This window comes from Lathamus discolor, chromosome 3, assembly GCF_037157495.1.
Source record: "Lathamus discolor isolate bLatDis1 chromosome 3, bLatDis1.hap1, whole genome shotgun sequence".
Lineage (NCBI taxonomy): Eukaryota > Metazoa > Chordata > Aves > Psittaciformes > Psittacidae > Lathamus > Lathamus discolor.
In genome coordinates, this window is record NC_088886.1 from 137794134 (window position 1) to 137820703 (window position 26570).

At 47.3% G+C, this 26570-nt stretch overlaps 1 protein-coding gene across 3 annotated transcripts in view; it reads left to right on the top strand.

Annotated features, from left to right (window-relative positions):
* Positions 1-25125, top strand: part of SUFU (SUFU negative regulator of hedgehog signaling) — a 93665-nt gene extending 68540 nt beyond the window's left edge. For 2 of the 3 annotated variants that reach the window (XM_065672137.1, XM_065672138.1), the window contains exons 9-12: positions 6714-6848; positions 8322-8460; positions 21454-21522; positions 24629-25125. In XM_065672137.1, the coding sequence (XP_065528209.1) occupies positions 6714-6848; positions 8322-8460; positions 21454-21522; positions 24629-24718 (433 nt within the window). In that variant the 3' untranslated portion in view covers positions 24719-25125. Of the gene's footprint in view, positions 1-6713; positions 6849-8321; positions 8461-8774; positions 9167-21453; positions 21523-24628 lie in introns of those variants that run through there. The other variant, XM_065672139.1, reaches the window with a different exon arrangement.
* Positions 25126-26570: the final 1445 nt, after the last annotated feature.

Consider the following 26570-nt stretch of genomic DNA (forward strand, 5'->3'; position numbering starts at 1 on the left):
TACCCTTAGGGAACATTTAGGTGTTAGGCTAAGCCCTGCTGCTCCTAAGACCTTGGTGGGCTGGAAGCTCCAGATGTCAGAGTTAAGTGACACTTGTGGAGTCTTGCTTCATTCAGTGTTTAATTTCTTCATGTAGTAAGTTCTGGAGCCGAGTCTTTAGTTTTCCTTGGTAATTATCTCTCTGCTTTCCTGTGAGGTAGGCAAATAGTATCTCCGCTTTGTAGAGGAAGATAGAGGAGTTAATTTGCCACAGTTGCAGTAAGAGCCAGGGTTGGGATAGGGGAATTCATGACCTTTTCCACCCCTCAAGGGTCCCCTTGATCACGCAATGTTGCTGAAAGTGATGTTTTTCTGCCCCTTGGCTGACTCAGACCGTTCTACAGCGCCTGTGAGCTGAGGCATGGAGTAGAAAGCTAGAGCTAACACACTGCATTGCTGCACATGCCGAGGCTAAAATTATCAGTAATTGCTACATTTCATTGTGCCAGGAGTCAAGTAATGGCCGTGTGCACCCTCATGTCTGAAGGTGAGGCTTGAGTGTTCAAAAAAGGTCTCCCAAGGCTGTGTTAATTTTATGAGGCTTTTCCAGCATATCTCTGCTGTTTATCGCTTTCCCCCTTCTCAAGAAGTATAAGGTGGTGTGGTGCAACGTACCTGATTCCCCTATTTCTGTTTGGGGTTCCCAGATAACTGTATGGGCACTGGTCCTCCCCATGCATTGCAGTGGTTCATCCAGGGACCCACACTGAGTGCCCCAGAGACCTCAGATCCCATCTGCATTCAATTTCCAGTCAGAAAGACAGGTTGAGTCTAGGGAAACCTGAACATACAGTAGCTCTGTGACCATCTGCTGATTCCATCCAGCCCTGAACAGTTTCCAGCTGTGTGCGGAAATGAAGGCAGGTTCCTGGCAAAGGGAGCAGGGAACAACCCTCCGGCAGGTGGGGCTGGCAGAACTGTCCTGGCTGTGACCTTCTGGTGCCCTGCACTCTGAGCATCTCAGGATGTTGCCATTCCCTTGTGGGAAGGAGTTGTGTCACTCCAGGAGTCCTCCCGGGATAAGCGCAGACTGTCACACGGTGTGCCTGGTTTGGAGAGCATGAGTAACAGAGGCACCACTTCCGGAAATGGAGTACACTGCCCATGCAGTTCCTCTGACTTGGTAAATATGGCATGCTGATGTCTCCTTTCAGTGAGTAGCACTGGGTTAATGCACATTAACAAGCTCCATCTGAGCAGCACTTCTGAGGAAGCTCTGACAGTAATACCAAGATGTAGGATTTGCTTCAAGGCCAGTTTGCACTTTGCTTCTCCCAGTTGCACTGGATTTTGTTTGCTGCTTTCCTTGGGCGGAGGGGAGCTGTTGTCTGTGTAGCTGGTTTCCTGTCTTCAGTTCTTGGAGGCAAACTTTTACATAAAGGGGAACATTTCAGCATTCTCTGAAACGATCCAGTTCTGGCTAGACTTTCTGATTCTGCAGCCACTAAGCTGTAAGTTTCCAATCCAGTCCTGCTTATTTAGGCATGCTCTCTCATCAAGACGCCATTCAGTGGTGTCTTGCTTAAGTAAGGAATGCTAAATGGGGGGAGGCAATATACTTTAGGGAGTGTCTCCCAGCATGAGGCTGAGTGCTGGGTGACAAGCCTGCAAACTAGTAAAGTAAATGTCTGGAAAACCAGTGTCAGAAGAAGTGCAGAACGGCTACCATGCAATAATTTGCACTTCTGCATAGCTTTCCCCATCTGAGAATCCAAAAGTGCTTTGCAAACATTGACTTAATCCTTGCAACATCTCTACGTGGTAAAGCGTCTCGGTTTTACAGACGGGGAACCTGAAACATAAAAGACTTAACTTCAGTCATGAGTCTGCAGGGTGCCAGTGGCACAGCCTAAATCTCTCCATCCCTGCTCAGTTGCAGCCCTGGAACAGTCTTGGCCCCCTGCAAGCTCTGACAGTAGTTACTATGCAGCTTTCCAAAGGGATGTGTGAGTGGCAAGATGCTGCTGGCATTGTCCTTGGAGCTCTTCCATGCCAGGAAATGCACACAGAACATCTTCACTGTCTGGTTTAACCAGGGTAACGAGCATCCAGGTCTGAACAGCCCAGCTAGCCTTGTCTCGGTGTGACCACAGCAGGAGCTGTGTAACCGTGTCCTCTCCATTCCTGCACTTGCCTCTGTGCATCTGTGACGTGTGCTGTAACTTTGTTTGCCAAGATGCTTAGGGCTCTTTCCCACAACTGCTGGTTTGCCCTTCAGGGGAGACTGTGGGAAAGACATTGGAAGATTGCCGGCACTGAAGTGATCTTTGACTGTATCTTCATTAGGGAGTGAAGAGGTTGGGAAAGGAAGAAGGGGCGGGGGGGCGGGCAAGTGGTTCAACCTTTCTCTCCCAGCTGTGTAAGCTTGCACTGATGGTTTGCATGTGCTGGGGTTTGTACTGAGAAGGCAAGGAGCAGTGACTCTAACTCAGATTAGTGGTGCAGTAGGCACCCACTCCTACAAAGAGCCCTTGCCATAGCCAGCTTCCAACAGTATGTCCTTTGGTACCTGGGAGGGTAACTTGGAAATACAGTGAGATTATGCTCTGTGTCAGTGAAAGAGCTTGGAAGGGAACTGAGACCTCCTTCTGTGACAGATCCATGAGATCAAACACTCTGATCATAAAGCAAAACGCAAATGCAAGAATAAATAAACCTTTCTTAATCCAGTCAGCCTGGATATTCTTGAATCCCATAAAATAACTGCCAGTGGTTGCTTGAGAAGAGGTTGTTATAAACATGGCTTAGGAGGAGGGGACATCCAAACTTTGTGCAACCCGGTGATTGCATTGGCGATTTCCCAGGAGCCCCATGGGCTGCTGCTAATTGCCATCAACTTAAGGAGATTGCAGCCACCCTCGTCTTTAGTACAAAGACAGGGCCCCCGGGAGGCGGCAGGTTCTAGCGTGCGGCTCACATTGAGAAGGAGCACAGCACGCTGGGACATGTAGTCTCATCAGACCCTTTGTCCCTGTTGACAGAGGTCTGGGAAAGCTGCAGGCCGCATTGGACACCTTTGCAAAGGTTTGACAACCCCTGTCTTGAAAGAGGGGTGAAGAATAAGATTTGGCTTTGTTTAAGTTCATGGGCCGTTAATCAGCATTCATGAGATTTAAAAATAAATAAAAAACCCCAACAAACCTCATTTCCTCCCTCTCTCTCCTCTGCCCAGAAGCAGACTACTGGTAGAAACCTAAGCTGGAAAAAATAGTTGAAAGTCAGCTAAAGTCACCTTGGTAACTGCAGCAATACATTTGCCCAGAACAGGAGACATCAAACCCAACTACAAACAGCTTTAAAGAAACAAAAAGAATGTAATCATCTAAAGAATTAATCTGACAACTGCCCACGTTTACACCTCCCACCAGCTCCCAATCAGAGGGAAATGCGCTTTAATCTCCTCCAACTCCCCTCCAGTTTCACAAAACATGAGATGTGCAGTCCTTAAACTGGGGCATTTCCGGCGTGCCGCTTCCATTTAAATCTACAGCCTTTCCTAATGCAGCAGCCTGGCTTTTCCAGACTTGTTTTTTCTGGACACTGAGAAACATGAATTTTTTGTGTGGGTTGGATGAAGTATTAAATCTGGAATAGACAAAGTTTGCAGCATTTTACATGATAGTCAGCTAGATCTTAGTCATGACAAGTAAAACTCCACTGGCTTTTGGTGCTGATTTATTTGGTGATGGGGTGGAGGAAGCAAAGGCTTACGGGTAACTGACAGTTGTAAAACCAGGGATGTTAGTGGTAGGAAGCAAACTTTTTCTACATTTTCTTCTGAGGCTGAAAGCTACAAGCTGTGGATGGCAGTGTGTGTTATGACATGAACATTTCATTAATAACAGCCCCGAAGTCCTGCTGACCCTTCATCTGGGCCATCGCCCTTTGGAAGGATTTCCATTCCCCAAAAGAAAATTTTAAGGGGTCATGCCAAGTCCCTGTATCATGCAACATATTCCAGAGTCTGCAAGTAATTGCACTGTGGCCTTTTGGATGTGTTATATGCAGTCCACAACACACAACTCTTGTACAGAAAGGTTTAGCTTAGATAGATGGTTATTTGGTTTCTGCTATTGGAACTTCACCCTTAACTTTAAATAGCTGAGATTGTGTGAGAAACACAAGAGACCGTGACTATTTTGGGAAGGTTTTGTGGAAAGGATTAATACTTTCATGTCATTCAAAGTATTAACTGCTATTTTGCTTCACTCCTTCACCTTTTTGACAGAAGGCCTGGTTACTTATTAATGTGGAGTCATAATTATTGACAGCCTTAAAGTCATGACAGTTCCGTTTTATAGTTACACATTAGTCAACATCTTCTCTTGAGCATGTAATGACAAACAGCATTTGCTGGTTTTAATAAGACTTAGAAAGCTTTGCCCCTTGTCTCCAGAATATTGTCGTCATTCCTGTTATTGCATTAGCAACCGGAGGCTGTTTCCCCTCCGGACTGCAGCCCCATTGTGCTAGCGGCTGTACTGGGTAGCATGGTGGGAACCTAAAAACCCACCTTCAGATCAGGGAGGTTTGGAGCCATGGGGCATGGGGAACTGTCCTGTGTCTATCTGTCCTTCTGAAGCATAAACCTACCTGCAGCAGCAGTTGCCTGGAAGGCTGTAAGGGGACATGCCCAGCACTTTCAGGCAGTCCAGGTGACAAGGGCACAGTCTCTTGTCTATAGCAATAATATTGCTGTAAAGCTCCTGATCTGCTCCAGGGTGCATAAACTTCGGAGCTGCATTTAACGAGTGCAAGCTTATGGCCTGCTTGAAAATCATGCGTTGCTAATGGGTGACCCTTTGGTAGAGTTGATAAATGAATGATTGGAAGCCGTAGACCACAGGCTGACTTTCCCACAGCTCACTGTGTATATAAGATCTGATAAGGAAGTTGAGGCAAAGCTTAGCTTAAGGTCAACTGATCATTAATCAACTGTAACTGCACTTCTCTGGTAATCAGCCTGTAAAATGCTGGCCCACTCCACTCTTTGAAGACCCCACCTACAAAGAGCTGCAAAATGTTTGCTGAAGTAGATTAAACATAGCTTTAAGTGCCACCTATAGACTACAAAGCATGTTGTGTCTTTGCTTCAGGGTTAAGCCACCAAACTTGACTCTCTTGCTGACTGTCAGTCCATCAGCCTACCCTGTGCATAAGCTGTGTCCTGAGTTACTGTGTCCTTGCTGGGCCCACATTGCTTTTGTGTGTTGCCAAGGCAGAACCTGGGACAGGGTTTAGTTTTTTGTCTTGCAGGCAGCCGAGCTGCTCTGGTTTATTTTTTCTCATGTTTCTGATCTGGCCATGCAGAGTATTTGCAGGAAAGCACTGTGAGATATCGGAGTTTAGCTTGTATCCTCATTTCAGAGTGGGCAGCTCAGCAGTCTGGATGAAAGGCTCACCTAGGTCTGGGTGACCTGGCGAAGCAACAGGCTGATCTTTGGAAGCCACACTGAACTATATTACAGTGAGAGTGGTGGGTGGGAGTTATTTTGGGACAGAACCCAAATGTAAAATCAAGTAAAGGTGTGATTTAAGTCAGCTTGTGAGGGTCAGGCTGATTCTTTATGACCATTTCCAGATATACATTAAAGTGGTTCCTCTTGGGTGGAGGAAAGACCACCTTTACCAGTGTTCCCAAATGGAGCCACAGCCTGATAGCCTTGTTTGGCTTTTTGTCGGTCTGACACGATGAAAACACATTGCACTGTGGCATCTCCCAGTTTCCTTCTGCTTTCCCTGTCCTTCTCTGGTGATTCTGTGCTACAGAAACTGTCTTAACAAAGTCTTACCTCTGTTAAGTTCACGTGGAACGCCAGGTGGCAAAAATACATTGCATGTCAGACACATCACAGCAGTCTGTCATCTGCAAAAATTGTAAACCCCCCTTGTCTTTGTTCTGGACTATCAAGTAAGGGATCACGCTGATGCTCTTTGGACATATAAAGTGTTTATGGTCAAGTATTTAGAGATATACCGTTGGATTATCTAGAGGATTCTTTCTGGCAAAGTTCCTAATTATGTAACAGCGTGACCTTTAGTCCCAGCTTCACAATATGCTGGTCTTGCAGAAATGAACGAATAAGAAAGCAAAGCTGTATTGTCTTAAAGCAGCTCCACTTACAAGGGAAAACAATCTTCAGATGTCCCACTTGTCACACGTAGAGTCCAACTTTTGGCTGTTGCACTTGATGCTGGTAGAAGAGGAGGGTTCTCAAAACCTTTTGGTTGAACTGTGCAAAGAAATGACTTAGGGATGGCTCAGACCTCGAAGATATTCAAGCAAAGGCACCAGGGACTGGACAAGTCTGTCCTGCAGGCCACTGCCTAAAAATCCTGAAGATAAAGCAAAAGCAGGAGGGAGGGCACACCTGGTAATTCTTCTTAAGGGGCTTTGGAGAACGTAGGTTTGCTCCAGTTCTTTCCAGAAATTATGCTGGGAAGGTGTGCACCATGTGTGTCTGCCAATTCAGATCCTGGGTCGTCAAATCAAGGTGAAGAGCTGCATGCTGGGGCTGAGGGAGGCTGAGTCTCTGTAGGAGTGATGAAAACTCAGATGTGCCTTTGTACAGTTTGCTCCCATGTCCTTCAGCATTCACACAATTGCTCTGAAACACAGCAGAAAGCACACAGCACTGGGATCCTAAATATGTGCATTTTGTCTCTTCTCTTAGAAGCCGTAAGGACAGTTTAGAGAGCGAGAGCTCAGCAGCTATCATTCCTCATGAGCTAATCCGCACAAGACAGCTGGAGAGTGTACACCTGAAATTTAACCAGGAGTCCGGAGCACTCATTCCCCTCTGTCTAAGGTGAGCGAAGCTGTCCTTCTCCTCAGCTTGTGCTAACATGCCACTTTTGCCTTGTGGCGTTGTTTCACCATACAGACATGCATGCAATGGATCTTTAAAGGCCAGAGCTGAGATATATTGCCAAAACACATTAGAAACAGATGATTCTTTGCATGTGCGTTCATCAGGGTAAGATTGTTTCTCATTCTTTTTATGTTCTCCAGTGTATTTTGAGTGCTGAAACGGGACAGGGTTAGTATGGGGGGGGGTTATTAATGTAACACTGGCAACTCTGTGATAAAGAAGGGATGTCTTAACATACTCTGTCAAAGAAATCCCTTAAGTTGTTAATTCTGGCTTATGGGCTCAGACACAAGCGGTTGTGCAAAGTCTGTTTGCAGTCAGTTCCTGCGTGCAAGTGTGTTTTTCAGACAAATTATGTCACATACATGACAGAAGGAGCAAAAACATTGCGTGTGTACTCTGCACATTGTCTTTTGAAGGTTCAGGCTCCGCATACCACTGCAAGTGACTTTTCTGAGTTTCCACAGTTCAGTCAGCAGTATTTTTAAAAATACGTGTGGCAAATATCATAGTCCTCAATATAAAGATGAACTGCGGGGTTGAGACAAATGATTGTAGGTGACTGAGTTACTTCAGCTTAATGAGTTACATATCTGTAGTATCAGAGTTATCAGCAGCTGGTGCACACTTGCCTGTGCCTGTTGAGAAACCAGTGGGATAGTTAACATGAATATATTTTATTTTACATCACAACTGTGTGAATGGTCTGTCTCATCAGTTACCACATCTCAGCTGACCAGCAGTAACTCATCAAGCAACTGGGATCTGTTAGGCACAGTGTATCTTACCTGAAGTTTTCCCCCTTGCATGTTGGAAGCTATGCATGCGTGTTACATATGCACTGAGCCTAAATACCAGAACCATAGTTTTCCCTGTGGAAAGCACTGACGGGAAAAAAAGGGAAGTGATACTTTAGACGGTCAGGTATGCATGTTTTCTAGGCATTTGCTTAATACAGGTTACATTTATAAAGCACCAGGGCAGTGGGTTAGTATGGATTGTCACAGTAGGTAAGTTTAGCCCCACCAGTAAGCCTGCTTAGAAATTCACCTTCAGATTCCCACATGATACAGAGTGTGGATTCCCTTCTCCAGTTTTCATCTTACTGAAAGACTCGTAGTTCCCTGCCCTTACATACATCAGCACCTCATCGTGGCAATAGGCATGCAGTGGGCTCTAGATGTATTCTAGTTATGTAACAAGGGGGGAGATAAAGGGGAGCTCCCAGCTTCAACAGGAGGCTTGTGACCTGCTTTGTGGAGCAAATCATACATATATATTACAGAAAAATTAATAGTTGCTGCCTTCAAAAAGGTTTCCTATGCTGATGGCAGAAGGTACAGATCTTCGTCATTCTGTTGTTCACTGCTCACACCCTCTCAATTCACACACGTATGTTTTATTCCCCAGGGGAAGGCTCTTACATGGACGGCACTTTACATATAAAAGTATTACAGGGGATACAGCAATCACGTTTGTATCAACGGGAGTAGAAGGAGCCTTTGCTACAGAAGAGCACCCCTATGCAGCACATGGACCTTGGTTACAAGTGAGAGAGCCTCTTCTTTTTTCTCCCCCTTCCTCCTTCAGTGTGTCCTCAAACTGACCCTGCTAAGGGCTTGTGTGGTTTAAAAGTGTAACAAACCTGTGTTTTTCACTGCACCATCTCTCATAGCTCTTGCATAATATTTTCAGTAATTATGGACTCAAAAAATAATGGTGAACTGTTAACTATTTATATTAATGGAACTCAAAGTGATGAGCAGTGGCTGGAAAGTTAAAAAATCATCTGTGAATGCAAGTGTCCATTTTGTGGAGTCAGCGAACACTTTACAGGCAGTATTTACTCTTGATTTCTTCCAGAAAGGAATTTGGGGAGGCAGAGTGGAATGACCTAAACAAGAATGGAGCCAGGGCAGAAGAGCTAGAAAGCTGTGGGACTGTGATCCTGCAGAGCCAAGATCTCAGTTTTACATCATCACTAATGATGTGCTGCTGGGGAGCAGCACAGAGAGCACTGCTTCTTTCAGTTTCAGCTCTTTCCAATGGATTCTTTGACAAAAGCTTGTGGTTGTGAAAGCACCCACACATTTTCTGCACCCAGTTTTTCTGTATCACAGATTTTTCCTTGGAAGCTCCCCATCTGCTTAATGTTGAGGGTCAGCCCGATGGAGCAGTGATGCACTAATGATACGATGGTGTGTATCACTAGTCTGACCTTGAATTTCTTCATGGTTATGAACATATTGCAAAAATAAAAAAGCTTTGAGGAATGTGTTTATGCTGAAAAGCCCATCTCTGCGGGACTATATGCATGCACTAAGTCTCTGCCTTTATTGTTATTGTGGTGTTCCTGCCTCCAGTTCTGTTTTGAAGGCAGGGATTTGTTTTAAGCATTGCAGTGTTGCAGTTAACCTTCCAGTGACTTGCTTTCAAGGCATTCCACTGCCCCTGTTCATATGTCTGGAGGACATCGTACCTTGAAATCTATATGACTTGTAAAGGAGCTGATCTTGGCTAGAATCATGTTGTGTGTAGGGATTTTCAAAGAGCTTGCGTGCTTTGATTGTACTGACTGGAAAGTGCAACACTCCTCTAATGATTAACAGCAAAGGGTCAGGTTTAAGGGTGGGTCATTTGCTGTTGGTCCCTGTGCTTGCCAACACATGATACATAGGATCTTGTGACTGTGTTAACTCCAAACATAAGTGTTTGTTTGCATTTACATCACATCTTGAAATGTATTGATGTGTAGAGTAGTCAGGTAACCTCTAAATTGTGAATAACGGCAAGGATCAGGTCACCATTCAGGCATGTTAACGCTTATTAACCTGTTTGCTTCCATGCCTGTTTCTTTGGTGGAAAATTGTGGGAGATTTTTGGAGTTGGTTGGTGGGAAAGGTGGAGAATTGCTGGCTTCTGAGCAGCAATGAGAAGCAAGTTCCCTCACTTGTCTCCTACACAAGGTCAATGTATTGGATCTTCTCATGTGACATGACTGGCTCCACTGCTGGCTCCTGCCCTGTCCTGTCCTGTGATGAGCATGAAGGAGGACGGACTGGGTAGGGGAGGAAGGGAAACTAAAAGTAGCACAGGACAACTGGAGGAGCACCCAGTTGTGCGAGGTACATGTGGGAGTGTCTGAGGCTGTTGGCTTGATACTCAATGGAAGGCTTCATCTGTGCTCAGCAGTCCCTTGTGGTGTTGTGAGCAGAGGAGGGAGGTTCATGTGGCTTTGCTTCAGAAGTAGAAGTTGTGATGCATAAAATTCCCAAGGAGGCGATCTGTATTTGGTTTAGTCCCTTGCAGCCTGGGCTGGCCGAGTTGGCAAGCCCTGCAAAGCTTTCACAGCAAGGCCCAGAGAGGATTTTCCTCTGCTTGGGACCCCAGGCGCAGCAATGAGCTCCAAGGAGACCTGGTGGCTGAAATCAGATCACTGCAGTGCAGGGGCTTGTTGCAAAGACAAGTAAATGGAGGGACCACAGAGAGAAAGAGAGATGGCAAGCATCTCCTCTTGTGGAGTTTTCCCCTATCTTAGGGGAGAAATGAAAGCCTGAAAATCCTGAGCTTGGCTCTGCAGCAGCCAGCGACTGCCTTCTCTTGAGGCTGAGCTTTGGTGCAGTGAAAGCCCGAACCTGCAGACTACACACCATACCTCCTGTTTACATGCCGTGGGCTGGGGTGGAGCATGTCCAAGGTGGGACAGGCCATAGAGCTGCTGCAGTCGGCCCCCGCTCCCAGGCTGAGCAGTGAGCTGAGATTTGCTGTGCTGCAGTGGAGGGCTAGCAGATGACAGGAGTTTGGCAGGTCCCAGCACCATTCCCACCGGACAGGTATGTGTATCCCCACCGCAGCTGGCACTCGGCTGTTTAGCTGTCTCAGCAGAAAAGGCCAGGAGTCATTAGACCATGGAGATTGTACGCCCTATTTCTATCAACAGCCTTTCCAGATCACGTTCGAGGCATGTTAGTAAGGGAAGCCTGTCCTGCTGCTGCCCATGCTCTGGGGATGATTAGATTATTTCATTCTCCAGAGCTGTCAAATTGGCACCTTTCCCAAGTACTTGGACTTTTTTTTCTTTTCTTTTCTTTTTTTTTTTTTTTTTCATTTAAGTAACATTTAATTACTTCTAAGAAGCCAAATTCTATTAAAGGTCTAAGCATGTCAGGCTGGTTTATTTCTGAACTTCTTCCACTGTGTCATGTATTGTTGAGTAGGGAAATTGCTTTGACTCAGAAATGTACAAACATATTCAAGAAGTCCTCCTTGTTAACACTAGGCTCCTGTTTATATGCTAGTTACCCTGGCAAAGTCTCTGATGTGTAACACTTGCATTAACATTACACATGATCAAAGGCTCCTGTGGTTCTTTCTTCCACTCCCCCTTCCCCCAGTGCTGTGACAGCAGAGCCCCCACACTGCCTCCCTAAGCACCTCTCCTCTCCTTTCCAAGAGGTGGATGTTCCAGATGCACAGCAAAAGGCCACATGTTGAAGGGTTAGGGATGCTGACCATGCAGACAGACTCTGACATTAACCACCCCATGGTGACATTCGTATTCCTCGTGGAGCATCCAAGGTTCTTGGTCCAGTGTCTGAGTTGTGCCAAGCATTCATTTAATCTCACGGATCAACCTTGTTTGTCTCTAAAACCTACCCAAAGCAAGGTGAGGTTATTCATGTGTTCTCCCTCCCTCCCTTACTTATGTTCCGGCAGATGATAAAGGTCTGTTGAAATGTGTTTCTGATCAAGCCCGTCCCAATAAAGTTGCCTGAGCCTTTAATACATATTAATATTATCCTGGGGTAGTTTATGTCAAAGCCTGTCAGCATGCATCATCTTTTGGGAATTACCATCATTAAGTCTTCAGTGATGGGAGTCAGGACATGCTTCTGCAAAGCTCCTGTGCTTTTATGTGGAGCTCTCTGCCTGCCTAGCACAAAGCAGACTGTTCTCCCCTCCTACCTTGCTCACCTGGACTGCTTACTCTCCCCAGAGGGGAGAAGGAGGTTTGTTTAACCCTACCTTTAGATAACTTCTGCTCCTGCTGCTTTAGGCAGTCATTGTTCCAGGGAAGAAGATGACACTCAAGTCTTTGATCATGTGCAACGTACACGTTACGCATCAGATACTGCTGCAGACTGCCATACGAGCCAATACAGTGCAGTAAAAACAAACCTAGAGTTAGACTCCTTGTTACCTGCAAAATCTAGCACACAGACTGTAAGAAATGTCTCTGCACTTCAGCCTTGCCTCTGTTGCATGTGTATTTCGATGCTGTATCTAACTGAAGGATTGAACATACCTATTTTTCACAAAGCCTGTCTGCCTCATTCAGTGCACAGAGATGCAGCATGAATCAGGAGTGTGGAATAAGGTATACTCTTGCCTATAGGACTTCCTCTTTGTTTGTTCGTCAAAATTAAAAGGTGTGTAGTAAATGAGGCAGGTAATTGCAGAAAAATCACAATAGTTTTATGGCTAAGTCTCTAAACGTTGCCCTGGAGAGCTGGATCCTGTTCTGCCTCTACTACTCTACCTCTCAATGCTTTTCCAGAGTCTTGAGCTAAAATGTACTCGCGTGGCAGCTGAGTCTGTATTCTGCGTTTTCTGGGTGCTCAGCTCAAGACCTGAGGTGTGACCTGTCTTCCCAACAGCAGAAGGAGGCCAGGAGGAATTCCTCTGTGGATACCCCTGTGCCCTGCAGGGATGAGTGGGAAAACAGAAACCTGCAAGTCTTGAGGCAGGCACCCACAAGGAGAAGATATTCAGATCCAATTTTCTCTTCACTTATTTTCCCATGTCTGCTCAGGAAAACCTTCTTCCAGTCATCCTGCGAAGATTAATTCCGTGCTTGCCAAGCATTCCAGCTCCACAGATGAGCACCAGAAACAATTTCAGGAAGAGATTAAAATTTGTTCTTGCAGGTCAGGAGAAGGGATCGCTCTGGGGCAGGGGGTCAGCCTGGGAGTCGAAGAGCCATGTTTGGCTCCCTGCTCTTGCAGATTTTCTCTGTGACTTTGTTAAGGCGCTTTGCTTCTTCCAGCCTCCCTCCCCCATCTGCTGCATGGAGAGGAGTGCTTCCCTGCCTCGCTGAAATGTAAGGCTGAGCACGTCAGAGGCTGTGAGAGTGGTAAGGACAGTAAGATTAGGTACTTCCAGTGTAATCCATGCTGGCAGTAGTTGGATGGAGCATACTAAATAAAGGGGAAGAGAGTAGGAGGGAACAGGGAAGCAACTTGAATGATAATGAAAAGAAATGATGACTAATGCTGCATTCAGTGAGCAGAACCATCCTGAGGACTGAGCAGGGCACAGGTCTTGTGGGAGAAAAACTGCAGGCGATCCTGTGATTACAGATTTGTTTTTTGTGAGGCAGACGTACGCTGGAGCCAAATTAGCATGGCACAGGCACTCTCTGTGCAACCATTTCCAAAGTTTTGTATGCCCAATGTCACTGGTCTCTGAGTCTAAAGGGGCTTTTTTTCCAGGTAACTTACTCAGTTTCAGGATGATTCGGCAGATGGAGGCTATGGTTCATTTGCAGTTGGCACCCTTCAGTTCCCAGCACAAGGTCTGTGTCTCCATGTGAACTGAGCAGCTCGCAGCAATGGTGGGTATTATCCTCTGGCACCAGCCACTGCTGGAGGACACACTTTACTCGCCTCCCATGCCAGTAGGTTCGCGACATCCAGCAGACAGCATGTGGATGCTGAGGCTGTGGAAATGGGGTTCTCCTCCAGTTTCCTTGCCCTTTGTGTTGCCTCCAGCCTTGGCCACTGATCTGCTCTGCATCCTGTTTTTCTGTGTCTCTGTCTTCCCCCCATCCTGGCCCATCTCTGCTTTCCTTTCCTCCCCTTCATTCAAGTTGGCAAATTCCTTCTCCTCCTCCTCCACACGGCCTGACTTCCAGCAGAAATGCTGAGAGGGCTGGAGAGTTTCCCTGCCTTTAGTCCTGATGTGCTTGGTACCATAGCAATCCCTCACCACTCAGAGGAATCCCTCACACAGAGGAATGATTAGAGGGAAAACTGCTCCTTAGCTACCTCTTCCCTGTGTTTGGGGCAGACCTGCCTTGGGTTTGGGCATGCTCAATGAAGAAGGACTCTTCAGAGCACTTTTCTGCTTTCCTTTGAAAGGCTATGGATCAACAATAACCTTCCGAGGCTTCTGACTTGGCAAAGCATTTCCACGATCAGGAGGAAGACTTTCTCTTGACCTCCAGAGTACTTTTTGGCTAATCTTGTAAGGGGTAGTTCTCTTGTGTTGCAACACAATGATCATACGCATTTGTTAGTAGTGTCACAAAACACTTTTTCCAAAATACCTCTCTGAGATCATTTGAGTCCTTTTGCCCTAAAAGCCTTAAAAAAAAAAAAATAATGAAAAGGCATCCAGCATGGAAAAATAAGTTGATGCTTAGGACAGCAAGGTCAAACTTCTCATAGGAAATGTTAAATGTGCCTGTAGGCAGGATAGGTATATGGAGGCTGTGGGAAGCATCCAGCATTCAGGAGCTATCAACATGCACTATCTGTGCTGTCTCGGCTGTGGGGGTGGGGATTAGTGTGAGCAGGGTCATGGGGGACAATCCATTCTTTTGGTTTGGCAACCTAAGTGAAAAATCTGGGGAAGAAGATCAGCCTGAGCCCAATCTTTAAATATTTTCAGTTTTTCTTGCTGAAACAAAAGCCTTAAAGAGACCAAAAGCTGAAAAAAAATTCCTTTTGTGTTGAATGAAACCAGAAATAGAAGGTTTTCTTCAATAAAAACAGCAAAAAAGTAATCTAGCTTTGCAGAACAGAGCTGGAGTTGTTAGAAGTTTTGCCTTCTCTAATCAATATTTGAGGGATAAAACAGTTGCGTAGGATATGAGAAACTCATATTTTATTCCTTTCCTTTTGTTTGAACCCGCATTTCTACTTCTTGGCTTTACGGACACCACAACTACAGGGTATTTTGGTTCTTCCTCAGCTTGTCCAATTGGAGTTGTTCCACATCATATAAAACACTGAATTAGTCACAGAGACAGAGAGCACAAGAGAATGACTCTGTTCCGGTAGAGTTAGGACATTCCCCTGGAAATGAGCACATCTGGTTCTTCTCTTTGCTATACCACATGTTAAATCATTTACACACATTGGCATAATGGCAGCAGTAGAGGTTCTAAGCAATGTTTGAAAGAGCTACTCTGGTCCTTGTGGTGCTCACTTGTAAGTTGGAGTTGGGTGAAGTCTTCCCTTGAAGAGATAAGGGTTGATTTTTGGTCTCCCCAAACTATAATAGATGTGTTATGCCTAGCGTGGTGAGTTTATGGACAACACTCACAAACTGGTTTAAGTGATGTATAACTACATCCTGATGTTCTCCAAAGCAGTTTGATGCATCTACCCAAAGAAAAGCTTTTTTCAGAATCTTTTGAGTGGCCTCCCCCAAATTCTGTCGCAGTTCTAGGAAATGTAAGCCAGCACTCTTCCAGCCAGCTTATCATCTTCCCCAAAACCTCACTGCATTATCCCTTTGTGTTCTTCATCACTGCTGAATAAGAAGCTGGGAGAAACTTATACTAGGGTACAAATGTCCCGTTAGGTCATCATGATCATCCTCGTATCAAATCTCCTGCAGCATGTTCTCTAGTGCTTTGTCCAGGCTAGTTTTGGGTGAGTCAAGTTCTTTCATCCTTCTTAAGCCGACTGACTATCCTGCCACCTAATGCCCCTCCCTTGCTGCTCAAACTACATTTTGGCAAGTTTGTGTAGGTTTTCTTCCACCCACTTGGAGCATTCCATGAAATGCCTGTTCTTCCTTTGCTTTTTCACTCTGAAAGAATTAGTATTGCCTGTAGCCTTGGCTCCTTTGTCAGTGCTTTCCCCATCGGAGCCAAATTTTATGTGTTCACTCAAAGCAGCCCTGTCTGAAAGACAGATCTCAGTCAGGATAGGCTCTGAGGAGGCCAGTCCTTGCAATCAGCCTCATAGTTGGGAATGTCATGGAGAGATCCCACAAGGTCAAAATCTGTCAGCGTCATCATATACTTCCTCTTCGTGGATTGTAACATCGCGGTATGAAGCAACAGGGTCCCCGAGGCATCTGTGAGTGGATGTTTTTCCTTTATGAGGAGGGTTGTGAATCTCCTGGAAGAGCAACAGTGGAATTCCCCATCAAAGGTGTTTGTTGCGATACTGGTACCTTTGAGGCTGTAATGAGAGCTGTGGTGGATTCAGGCAGCAAGGTGGCCTCTCCAGGCAGTGTCAGGGCTGGGTGTGACACGGAAAGGTGCTGTGACAAGAGCTCTGCCCTGAGCCACTTGCAGTCAAAGCAAAGCAGTGCAAAGAAAGAAGGGAGAGCAGAGGGATGGGCTGGGGGATGCACAAAGCGTGATTCATCAGGGGGTTTTCTTGGTAATGTTTGATTTCATTGGAAAATGCTGACACACTTTATCTTTGCTTTTTACTGTGCTGTCGAAACATTTTCAGGGCAGAGGGCTCCTAAAAGCTGCTAGATACTTCCAGCTCTAACAGATGACATGTGGCTTAGGGTACAACTGCTCCACCCATTCCAGACATAGTACCTGGATGGATGAACAGTTTCTTTGGAAGGGTTGGCATGGTTTATATAGGGGTTTATTGCAATGTGTCCCCACCTTGTCTGGCTGAGCCGTATAAGCCAGCTCTGTACTAAGTCCAGAACTAATAAAATGTGGTTTCTTTTCTTTGACAAACCTGCTAGAAAAGCAAGCGGCAGTGTTTAATGCAAACAAAGTGCTAGGGCAAAGTGTGGGATTGTTTGGTTTGTTTCTAGGTAGGCAAGAAAATGGGGTATTCTCAGTAAAAGCACCCCTGCTTAATTGTCCCTGGGCCGATCACTTGTGTTTTGCCCTGAACAAAGCATGTTTCCTGAAGTTAGAAAGAGCTGCAGCTTGATTCCTAGCTCAGCTTCTGAGGGTCCTCCTTGATCAAAGCTGTGCCAGGCTTTCAACATGAGTGTGACCCCTGGCCTCAACCAGCCTTTCCTGAGCTGAGAACTTCAAGCCCTCATAACAGTGTTGAACCCTTATATGAGATGGGGTGTTAACTGTGGGGTGGTACCTGTAAGCTGACTACAGAGTCTCTAATGTTTCACTAAGCACCACTTGCTTTCAAAGTCAGCCCTGGAGCCCCATGACCTTGTGTACGTTTTCAGATCTCGCCTGTTTTCATACACTTGCAGCCACATACCTGTAACAAGTCACGATACAGGTTTCTCAACTATCCACGGGTATGAAAAGCTTCAACGCAAGCTCCTTCAGTTGACCCGTAGGTAAACCCTGTAGGTAAGAAATAGGTTTCAGCAAGCTCAGGTGAGTCTTGCCACGAGAGGGAGACATCATGCATGTAGCCCATGTGTTCCCTGAACACAGCCACCTGAATACAACAACCCAGCCTGGTATTTTGTAGCGTGTCTGGGCACATGCAGTTGTTAGTGAAGAGTGAGAACCCAAACTTTGGACCTCAGTTATGCGGTAGGTACCTGTGATAGGAAACAGGGACTTATCTGTTGGCTAGTCATCGTCTTCCAAGCATCCGTAGCATGACTAACAGCCACAAAGCACACAGAAAATGGAATCTCGATCGGCTAGCAATGGGGTAGCACATGTCTGGGCCTCTCTGGTTCAGGTCAGGGACATCCTGGTGCAAGCAGGACCGTGCAGCACTGACGGAGATGTTTCAGGTACCTGCAGCTGGCTGGCGACGCTGTTCCCTGTTCATATTGCAAACAGCCATTAGAAGGGCTGAGCTACACCCTGTAAGCAGCTCCAGCAGGCTGGACCGGCAAGAGTGTTTGCACAGAGCTGTGAAAACACAGCATTGCGAGCTCTGCGGCACCCAGGGCGCCCGCTGCCATTCAGGAGAGCGCCTCTGCTTCCTCAGCACCAGCCGGGAGATTTCATGGGGGGGGAGGCCTGTTCAGTGTGCATGGGATGGCTCCATTTCCCCTCCAGATTGCGCTGCATTTTCCCATGGCTGCAGCACAACAGCGAGGCTCTGTTTTCCTTTGGGAAGGGAATAAGCTGCTTCATCATTGTGATCTCTGTGCGGTGTCCTGTTGATAAGCTCAGTTAACAGCATCGGAGGAAAACTCTAGATTCAGGTCTGAAATATAAAGTGAACAGGGCCTATTTGTTTAATTTGAGCTTCTAAGGTTTAAATCCCAGAGGAAATTAAATTAGGTGCCTAGAGCAATGGCAGTCTGTCATGTTTATTTGCTGGGAATGTCACCTTTAATATCATGCACATATAACGTGTGTGTGTTAATGTAATGGGGTATCATACTGTGCAGGAGCAGGCATGCTACAAGAGCTGGAAACGTGAAATATTGTGAGTGAGGGAAGCTGAGATGGGATTGGATTTATTCTCATCCTTCTCCATAGAAGCAAAGACTCACCAGCATGAAGGTGGTTTTGCTGATTGCAGGTGGGGATGGCAGCTTGATCTATGAGCACAGGCCTTAATGCTCCTGGGCCATTTTGATTGGGCTACTTCTAAGAGGAGAAATCTTGTCTAGACGTGAAGGCAGGATGACAATACCTCTTGCTTCAAAGCCCTCTTCAGCAGTTGGTGTGCTGCAGACACGTGCCTTCCCCCTGCATCCTCAGGAGAGCCAGTTTCCTGAGCTGGGGGACATGGCTGCTTGTACGTTCAGTTGCACCCATGCTTCAGAGACTCCCTTCTCCAGGAAGGAGAGCTGTACCCAGCAACATGGGGCTGTAGGGTCTGGGAGGTTTTTTTCCCTGTCTCCTGTTGTTAAGGACAGGCTCTGAGTGGCACACTGTGAATGTCACTGCAGCAGTTTGTCATTGCAGCCTGTGACACCTGCCCTCCACCAAAGTTAACTGTCTATGCAGGCTTGCAGAACAGCTCTGCAATCTTTTCCCATTGCTTTGATCTCATAAACACGGTCCATGAGACAGTTGAGCTGTGGACTCCAGTCCCAGTGCACTTGTCAGACCCTTCAGGGAGCCAGTGCAGATCACTGCATCAGTGGAATTTGGTTGTTTGGGGCTTTTCTTTTCAGCTGGATTACCAAAACTCACTGAGAGGGGACAATGAGCTGCAGATGGCCTCAGCCATCTCAGGGGGTTGCATCCCAGGTCAGTGCTAGCCATAGTGCTCCACCTAGCTTGGTCCTTACTCTGGGAGTCTGTGGTTTAGCCTGGACTGACCTATCCCCCCCTTCACTCTCTCCACCCTTTGCTGTTCACTGCCGCGTACCCTGTCTTGTTTTGCCTCCAGCCTCGAAGCATCTGGCTGCCTTGCACATGTGGTTCCCATTTCTCTCCTGCCTCTGGCACCTCGGGAGCGCCCAGGGGTCTTCCTGCTGCGCTTGTCTTCTCGTCCCCCGCCAAAGCCACGGCTCCTCATTGCCGCTCTCTCACCCATCCCAACCTCTGGCATTTTTGTTCATCCGTGAATGGCTGAATATTCATTTCCTCCTTGCTGCTTTCCTTGATTGCTGCGAATACCAATTCCTCCTCCTTTTTCCGGCTGTTCTGTAGATTTTGATGTCTGCCAAATTGTTTTCATTCCCTCACCCCGTTGCAGGCTGCACCTCCGCAGAAAGAGATCTGCTCTGCACAGAGCCCCGGCTCCCCACCCAGCTCTTCCTTGTGAGCTGAGCGATCAGGTTGCCCTCCTGCCTCCAACACAGACAGACAGCTTCCTCCTCCTGCAAACCGTCAACAAACGGGTGTCTCCAGTTCAATAGGCAGAATAGTTACAGGCTCCTGCAAGGAGACTGCAGCAGTTTGCAGTGGTACTGTGTGTTTTAGTGCAATGTTCCTCAGCTTGCCAGTCTGCAGATTGGTGCCAGGTTGCAGAGTCCTGTCCAAAGCAGCAAGCTCCTGGCTCCTAGCTAAAGCAGTTTTTTTTCAGGCTTGAGGTGTGATCAGAAAGGCCTGATGGAGGTGCCTGCATCCATGCTGAGCAGCTCGGTCATAAGCCCTGGCCTGGAGCCTGCTTGAAGCTAGGCAAAGAAAGGAAGGTAGTGGAAAGGGGAGGTGCAGTTCCCTCATCCCCTGTGAGCAGTGGCAGCAGGGTGGCAAGGTTGTAAGGGTATGGAACTGCAGGCACCTGATAGCTCTCGGATCTGGATTTGGTGGTTTTGGATCTCTTGCCAACAAAGGAAGAAAGGGAGACCTGAGTCTTCCCTTTCTCTTTCTGTCCAATAGTCCTGCTAGTGTGTGACCAAATGGAGCCCAGAGGCTTTCACTTGCCAAACAGCCCACGGCATCCTGGCAATCACCTGTTCCTTACTGGTGTTACTGGTACCAAGGAGCTGGTGGGCATGGGAGGTGGGGCTCTGCGGTGGCTGCCCCTCCTCCAGGTGTGAGCTGGAGGGGAAGGCAGAGAGGAGTGGGGCTGGGCACATAGCTCCATCAGTGTTTGGTGCTGGAGTGGTTCCTTCTATGGGAGGGAGCACAGAGTTCATTGCTGGAGAGAACAGAGAAAGGGAAGAGTAAGAAAAGGGGCACTGGGGAGGTGGTTGCTGCAGGATGGAAAGCAATGCCAGAGACAGAGGAAAGGGTGGAGTGAAGAAAGGAAAGGAGGAGCAGCAAGGGAGAAACAAACCTGTAGGCTGAAATGGGACTAATCTGCTGGATACCGCTGCAACCTAACTCCCAGGAATGCCACTGCAAGGCCCCCTCACCGCGTGGGGATGTTTGCCTGGTCCTGCACTGCTGTCTCTGCTCCTGTGCCAAGCCAGCTGGCCTGCCTGGAGCTCTGGCCTTTATGGCTGTTGTGAAGAGAGGCAGGACGTGTTTGCTTTTGGCTATCACATGCTTTTGTAAGAGGGTGGGAGTGCCTCCCCTTGAATTCCTGGGACTGGTTTTCCCCCCAGTGTCTCTGGTGTATGTGACCTGGGGAGCTCCATGGGACCAGGGTCATAGCCCTCAGCTGCTCTCCTGGGCTGCTTTGTGCATCCCAGCCTGGCCTTGAGATGAGCTAAAAGCTTTCCCAGCACAGGCACGTGTGATACAACGTGGAGGTGCCTGGCGTAGGCACCTCTGGGACCACCTCCCATACCCAGCATCTGGATCATCTGAATGATGTGCTGCACTCAGGTCAGAGTCCTCCCCGTGCCCAGAGCACCAGCTCTGTATGGGTCCCTGTGCTGCTGTTTCTTGATTAAACTGAGCTTAACTTCAATGGATCAGATGAAAGCGGCCGTCTCCCACTGTCTCTCTCCAACAGTTGTTATCCTGACCCCTTTTCCTTCTTCCCCACTCCCTATGTCTAAAGCTGAGCCTCTAATTTTAGACTGAAGAAGATAATTGAGGGTCAAAGAAAGACTGCTGTATAATTTTAACTTTTTTTCTTTCAGTGGTTGGGGTGGGAAGCAAAGTTAGGAGCTTCTTGCCCTCAAACCGTTGTATTGCGGGAAAGAAGGACATAGAGGAAGGAGTGAGCTGGTACAGTCTGCTCTCTGCAGAAGTCGTTCAGTTTCTTGGCTGTTAGCTAAAACTAGGAGTGTAAAGGCGTAAACTATTCTATTTCCTTTGCAGATCCTATTGACCGAAGAGTTCGTAGAGAGAATGCTGGAAGATTTAGAAGATCTGAATTCTCCAGAGGAAGTAAGGCTGCGTCATTCCCATATCTCCCATGTACTGTTCCAGAGAGCTTAGCCCATCCTGCAGCTTGCCTTTGATCCTCCCCTCTGCTCACAGGCTGTAGCCTGCATCGTAGACATGAGGCCTTGCTAAACCTTCACATCTGCTGTGACCTAAGGCACTGAGAGAAGGGGTTGCAAGAAATACAGGGCAGGGATGGGTATTAAGGGAGACTCTGCATTTCATTTTCACCAGCATCTTTCCCAGCGTGGTATGCGAGCACCCCAAATCAAGGTGGTGCAGCCCCTGAGCCAGGTGGAGGGGTTTCCTTCGTGCTATGCATAGTGTCTTCCACAGGAGCACCAGGCACATCACCTTCCCTGCTTTGAGAAAGGCTGAAAGTGGTGGCAGTACTTTTACTGCTGAACAACCTGTGGTAGGGGCCTCTGTTCTGGGGCCTGGGGAGCAGAGAGGGGGGTTTTCACATCTGCTGCTTGGCTTTCACTTGCCAAGTGAAGAAGAGGACCATCACCAGGCTGGAAGCCTCATAGCAGCAGCCAGGGGAGCTTTACAAAGCTTTGCTGTGCGGTACTAAACTTCTCTCTGCCATGTGATCTCTTCCTGGGGAACATTTAACACCCTGTCTCCCATGCATGCCATATAAATACTCTGCTTGACTTCAAAGAGCAGTGGCAGAAATGACATGTAATATTTTTAATCCCATTTTTTACAGCTCCCTGCAGACTCTAAAGAAACTTTGCTTGGTTTGTAGAGCAGCCCTCCCATCCCTCACCCTGCTCCCTTCCCCCCATGAAAATCTCAGGGCTCTAATTGTTTAATCCAAAATTGATTTAATGCCAGGGTATTCTTCACTGTGTGAGGGGAGCACGCTGCTGGCTGTGCAGTGACTTTCAGGCCAGCTTTTATCCAGTTAAACCTAATCCAAAGCTCATTTTTGCTAGTGACATAGAAGCCCAGGAGCACTTTGGTTTGAAGGCCCTTTAGTTAAGGCTTTGGACTGCTCTTGTTCCTTCGCTCTCCACTGAGAAGCAGAGGCAATGAGCATGGCAGCTCCTGGCACAGCAACTGGGCATTCGGTTCTGAGTTACTGTGACTTTGCTGTATTAAAAAGTGGAAACCAAACAAATGCAAAGGATGAATTCTCCAAGAGGATTGCTTTGGAACCACTCCTGTTTATAAAAAGGAAAATACTTGAGATGAAATGTGAGCTTTCACCATCCAGATTCCTCCAAGGATGTGTAACTTGCAGGACCCTGGGCTGGGCCAACCAAAGGCGTTCCTCAGCAGCCCTTGCTGTTGCTGATGATGTTCCTGTGGTAGAATGAAGCGCTGCAATGGGAGTCTTTCCTTTGCTGCATAAAGAGCCACCTGTGTTAAGTGAAATTAAGTTAAATTATCTGAGTATCTTTAGTATGTTTTTCATATACCCTAGAACTGAACTCAGAAGAATCCCCTCAGTATGTCAGGCTTGAGTTTAAAAAAACACCAGCCCTAAGTGGGTCTTGGGCTGTTTATGTTTCCTAGAAGAGTGGAAGTTTATAGTAGCCACTATCCTGAAGGACCCTTCTTCCCTGCCCCCAGATCATGGCTCTGACGCTGAACCACCAGCCTGGCATACTCAGGTCGGTAGGTACCAACTAAAGGTTATCCTTATACACAGCTGCAAATGGAGCAAGGCTGGGAGCAAATTCATGTTAGAGCCACCCTTGCTGCGCAGCAGGCAGCTGGAGGGAATTTCCTTTAGCAGGAACTTGCCACTGGGCATGTGTTAATGTCCTTCAGAAATTGGGCACTTATGGGAAGAAAGACAAGTGATTAGGTATGGATAAATGATTCCCAGGTCAGTGCCCCCTTGCACCAGCTCTGATTCACATAGGCCCTGGGAAGCTTATGGCGTTGATGGCCTTGGTCTGAGGACTTCCCTAGGAGAGGACCACTGTATCTGTAACTGTTCTGGATAAGCTGCCTCCAGGTCAGGGTGTTACTGGTGGTGTGGGATCACGGTAAGATTCTAGGTGTCAGGGCCTATCGCAGTGTCAGTGGGTATATCCGATCCTGCAGACTGGCTTCCAGAGCTGTCCCCCACATGTTTTGGACCCTCAGGCTTGACACTGGGATTGCATGAAATGCCTGTGCAGAGCTGGTTGCCATCCAGCTCTGGATGGGGCAGATTTGTAGTTAAGAGATTACACCCCCCACCTCCCACAGAGCTGCTTTTGAGGTCTCTGTGAGTGCATGGGCCCTGGTCAGATGCAGCTGTGAGAAGGGTTGGTGGTAAGGCTTCTTGGAGCTCTGTCCCTGAATGGTTGTGTTTGGGGTCAGAGATGCTGGGGTGACTTCCCAGCCTAAGGCAGGGTGCTCTGGAATGGTATCAGGATGGGACCAGTGCCCTCGTCTTGTTTGGGAAACATTGGCCAGAGACGGTGCTGTGCAAACCAGACTGGGGCAAAAAAATCTTCGTTCTGAGTGCTTCAATCAGTGTTTGCAAAACAGCCTGAGCAGCTGAGTGCCTGTGTGAATATGAGGCATTGTACAGCACCCTGTGAAGCCTTTGTCCCAGAGGTGGGTAGGGCAGGAGCAGAAATGCTGTTCAGGCACTCTGGCTCTCCCCAGCCAGCGTTTGCCCACCCAGAGGTGATGGCCATTTGCAAGCCTGTCACTGCAAGTCAGCAGAGCCATGCTAGCTCACATCCCACCCTGTACCAACAAGAGTTTGAAAGCTGCCATAAGTCTCCCTTTAAAGCAAATGGGGACTGGTGTAGGTGCAAGGAAAGGGATATGGTCAGGTAGGAGAGGAGATAGTTCTGCTATGACTTTTCAGAGAGGTTGGGAGGGAAAGGGTGATGGGGGCAGAAACCCTCCAGAATCCGTCTGATGAAATAAACAGTGCTTGGGCTGAAAGCTCAGAGCTTTACTTTGGCAGCTGAGGCAGAGGCTGCATTATCTAATGTCCACTGCTGTCCAAAACACACTGATGGGGAAATGTTTTCTTAGTGGCCTCTTGTTTTAAAAAATAATAACATGGGGCTGCCTGCCTTTGCACTGGGTTGGTTTGTTCTGTGCAGGTTGCAGTGGTACACATTGACTGGTTCTCTTTACTGTCTTGCAGTTTAAACTTCCAAAGGAGTACAGCTGGCCTGAAAAGAAACTGAAAGTTTCCATCTTGCCAGATGCCGTGTTCGACAACCCACTGCATTAGAGCTGAATTACACCCTTCTAACAACTGGGAGAGCCAAGTTACTGTCCATTGCCCAGTGACTCACAGGATAATTAATGCAGTAAAAACTCTGCCTGCAACTAAAAGAGTTTGCTGCACAACCACTGCAAACAGAAGAGGAGCTACTCAGCACCAGCCCAGACCGAACTGAGCCCTTTCCTTTATCCTTCCCAAGGCTGAGCTCTCTGGGAACAGCCTGCGTATGTGTGAGTGCGAGTGAGAAATATTTAACTATGAAAATTAGTAGTAAGAATCCTTTTTCTCCCTCCTAGCTACAGAACTCCCCTCTGCCTTAGCTCAGGGTGTAGATGCTCTGCACGCCTGTATTTACACATGCATTTCTGCCAGGTGCGAGCCTATAATCCATGGATTAAATGTTCTTTACGTGACTCTGGAGTCCTTTTGTTAGCCAAACTTTTACTGACTGCAGAACTGTTCTTCCATGTGCTATTTTTTTTTTTCTCTTCAGAAACGGAATGGTATTTCCCCTGTTTAAAGGAGGCCAAAAGCTCACATGCTTGAAGCTGAACAGATTTAAAGATGAACTTTCTAGTTCAGTCAAGAAAAACAAACCCAGATCCTCCCTGCCCTCAAATTAGGCATGTTTTAAGTGTTGGTCTTGGTGCTATTAGCTATGGTATCACTGCAAACAGAGGCAACTTTATTCTCACGCATCCTGTCCTTGTGCCTGAACCCCAGGGAAGGTCGCAACCCCTGGTTTTGCACAAGCAGGAGGAAGAAAGCTACCGGGGTGGGGGAGATCTCCTGTTTACAGTGTGTTTATCTTTAAAGAGATACTGTCAAGTATTTTTTCCTTGCTATTGTATAGAATTTGAGAAGCTAGAAAGGACCATTTGTTCACAGGGACAACTTCAGCAGCTCTGCAGGATCCAGAGGGCTCCTTGAAAGCATATGAAACAGAGATCTCCGCTGCCCTGGCGCAGCAGAGAGGAGACAGCCTCAATAAAGCCAACTATTCTCCCTGTTCCAGCAGGGTTGTGCCCTAGCACAGCTCCGTTTTCCCCTCTAGCCTCACTGTGATGGCTCTTGTTATTGCCGATGTCCTTCCTTTCAGATAGACTTGAGCTGTAAAGCATCAAAATCAGCTTGAAAAGACCCTCCCTCTAGATCCCCGTGGCTTCCTCCTTGGAGCAGAATGTGATGTGCAGAGGAGACGGTCTCTGCAGGGTCAGGTTGTATCTCTGCATCGAGATGCTGACCCCTGTGGATGTGCTGCAGCAAACTACTGCAGGCTTTACCCCCTGCAGGTTGCTTCTGATGCATATTCCCCACCCTTCTGCCCATTGTCTTTTGGTGACAACTCTTCACTCCTTGTCAGGGCAGGTGCAGCTTTCCTTCCACCCCTTTTTGCCTACGGGAGAACCTAATGATTTACTCACAGTTGCTGTGTGATCGCAATACAGGTATAACAGAAGCTTTTAACACTCAAGTCCCCTGATCAAACAGCAAAGTCCAGGAGGCCTCACGGTACCCCAGGGTTGGTTTTCTGTTTGTTTTCTGATTTAATTTCTTCCTGGCACATTCAGCTTTGATGGATTTTGCATATATTTGGGGCTGGTTAACGTTGGTCAAGAAGCAGAGCTAGGAGCCACAAAGCTTTCTTTGGACTTGCTACAGAATTCTGCTGTGGCCTCAGGCAAGTCACTCAATGTCTCTCTGTGCAGAGGGTGATTATTGACTAGAGGGCCGTAGGACCTACCGAAGCATGCCAGGGTTTGCAGGGGAGGGCGTGCTTTGTGTACAAAGTAGTATTTGTATTATTATAATTGTTGTTATATTATAATTTAAGACAGGCCAAATGCAGGGTCCAACG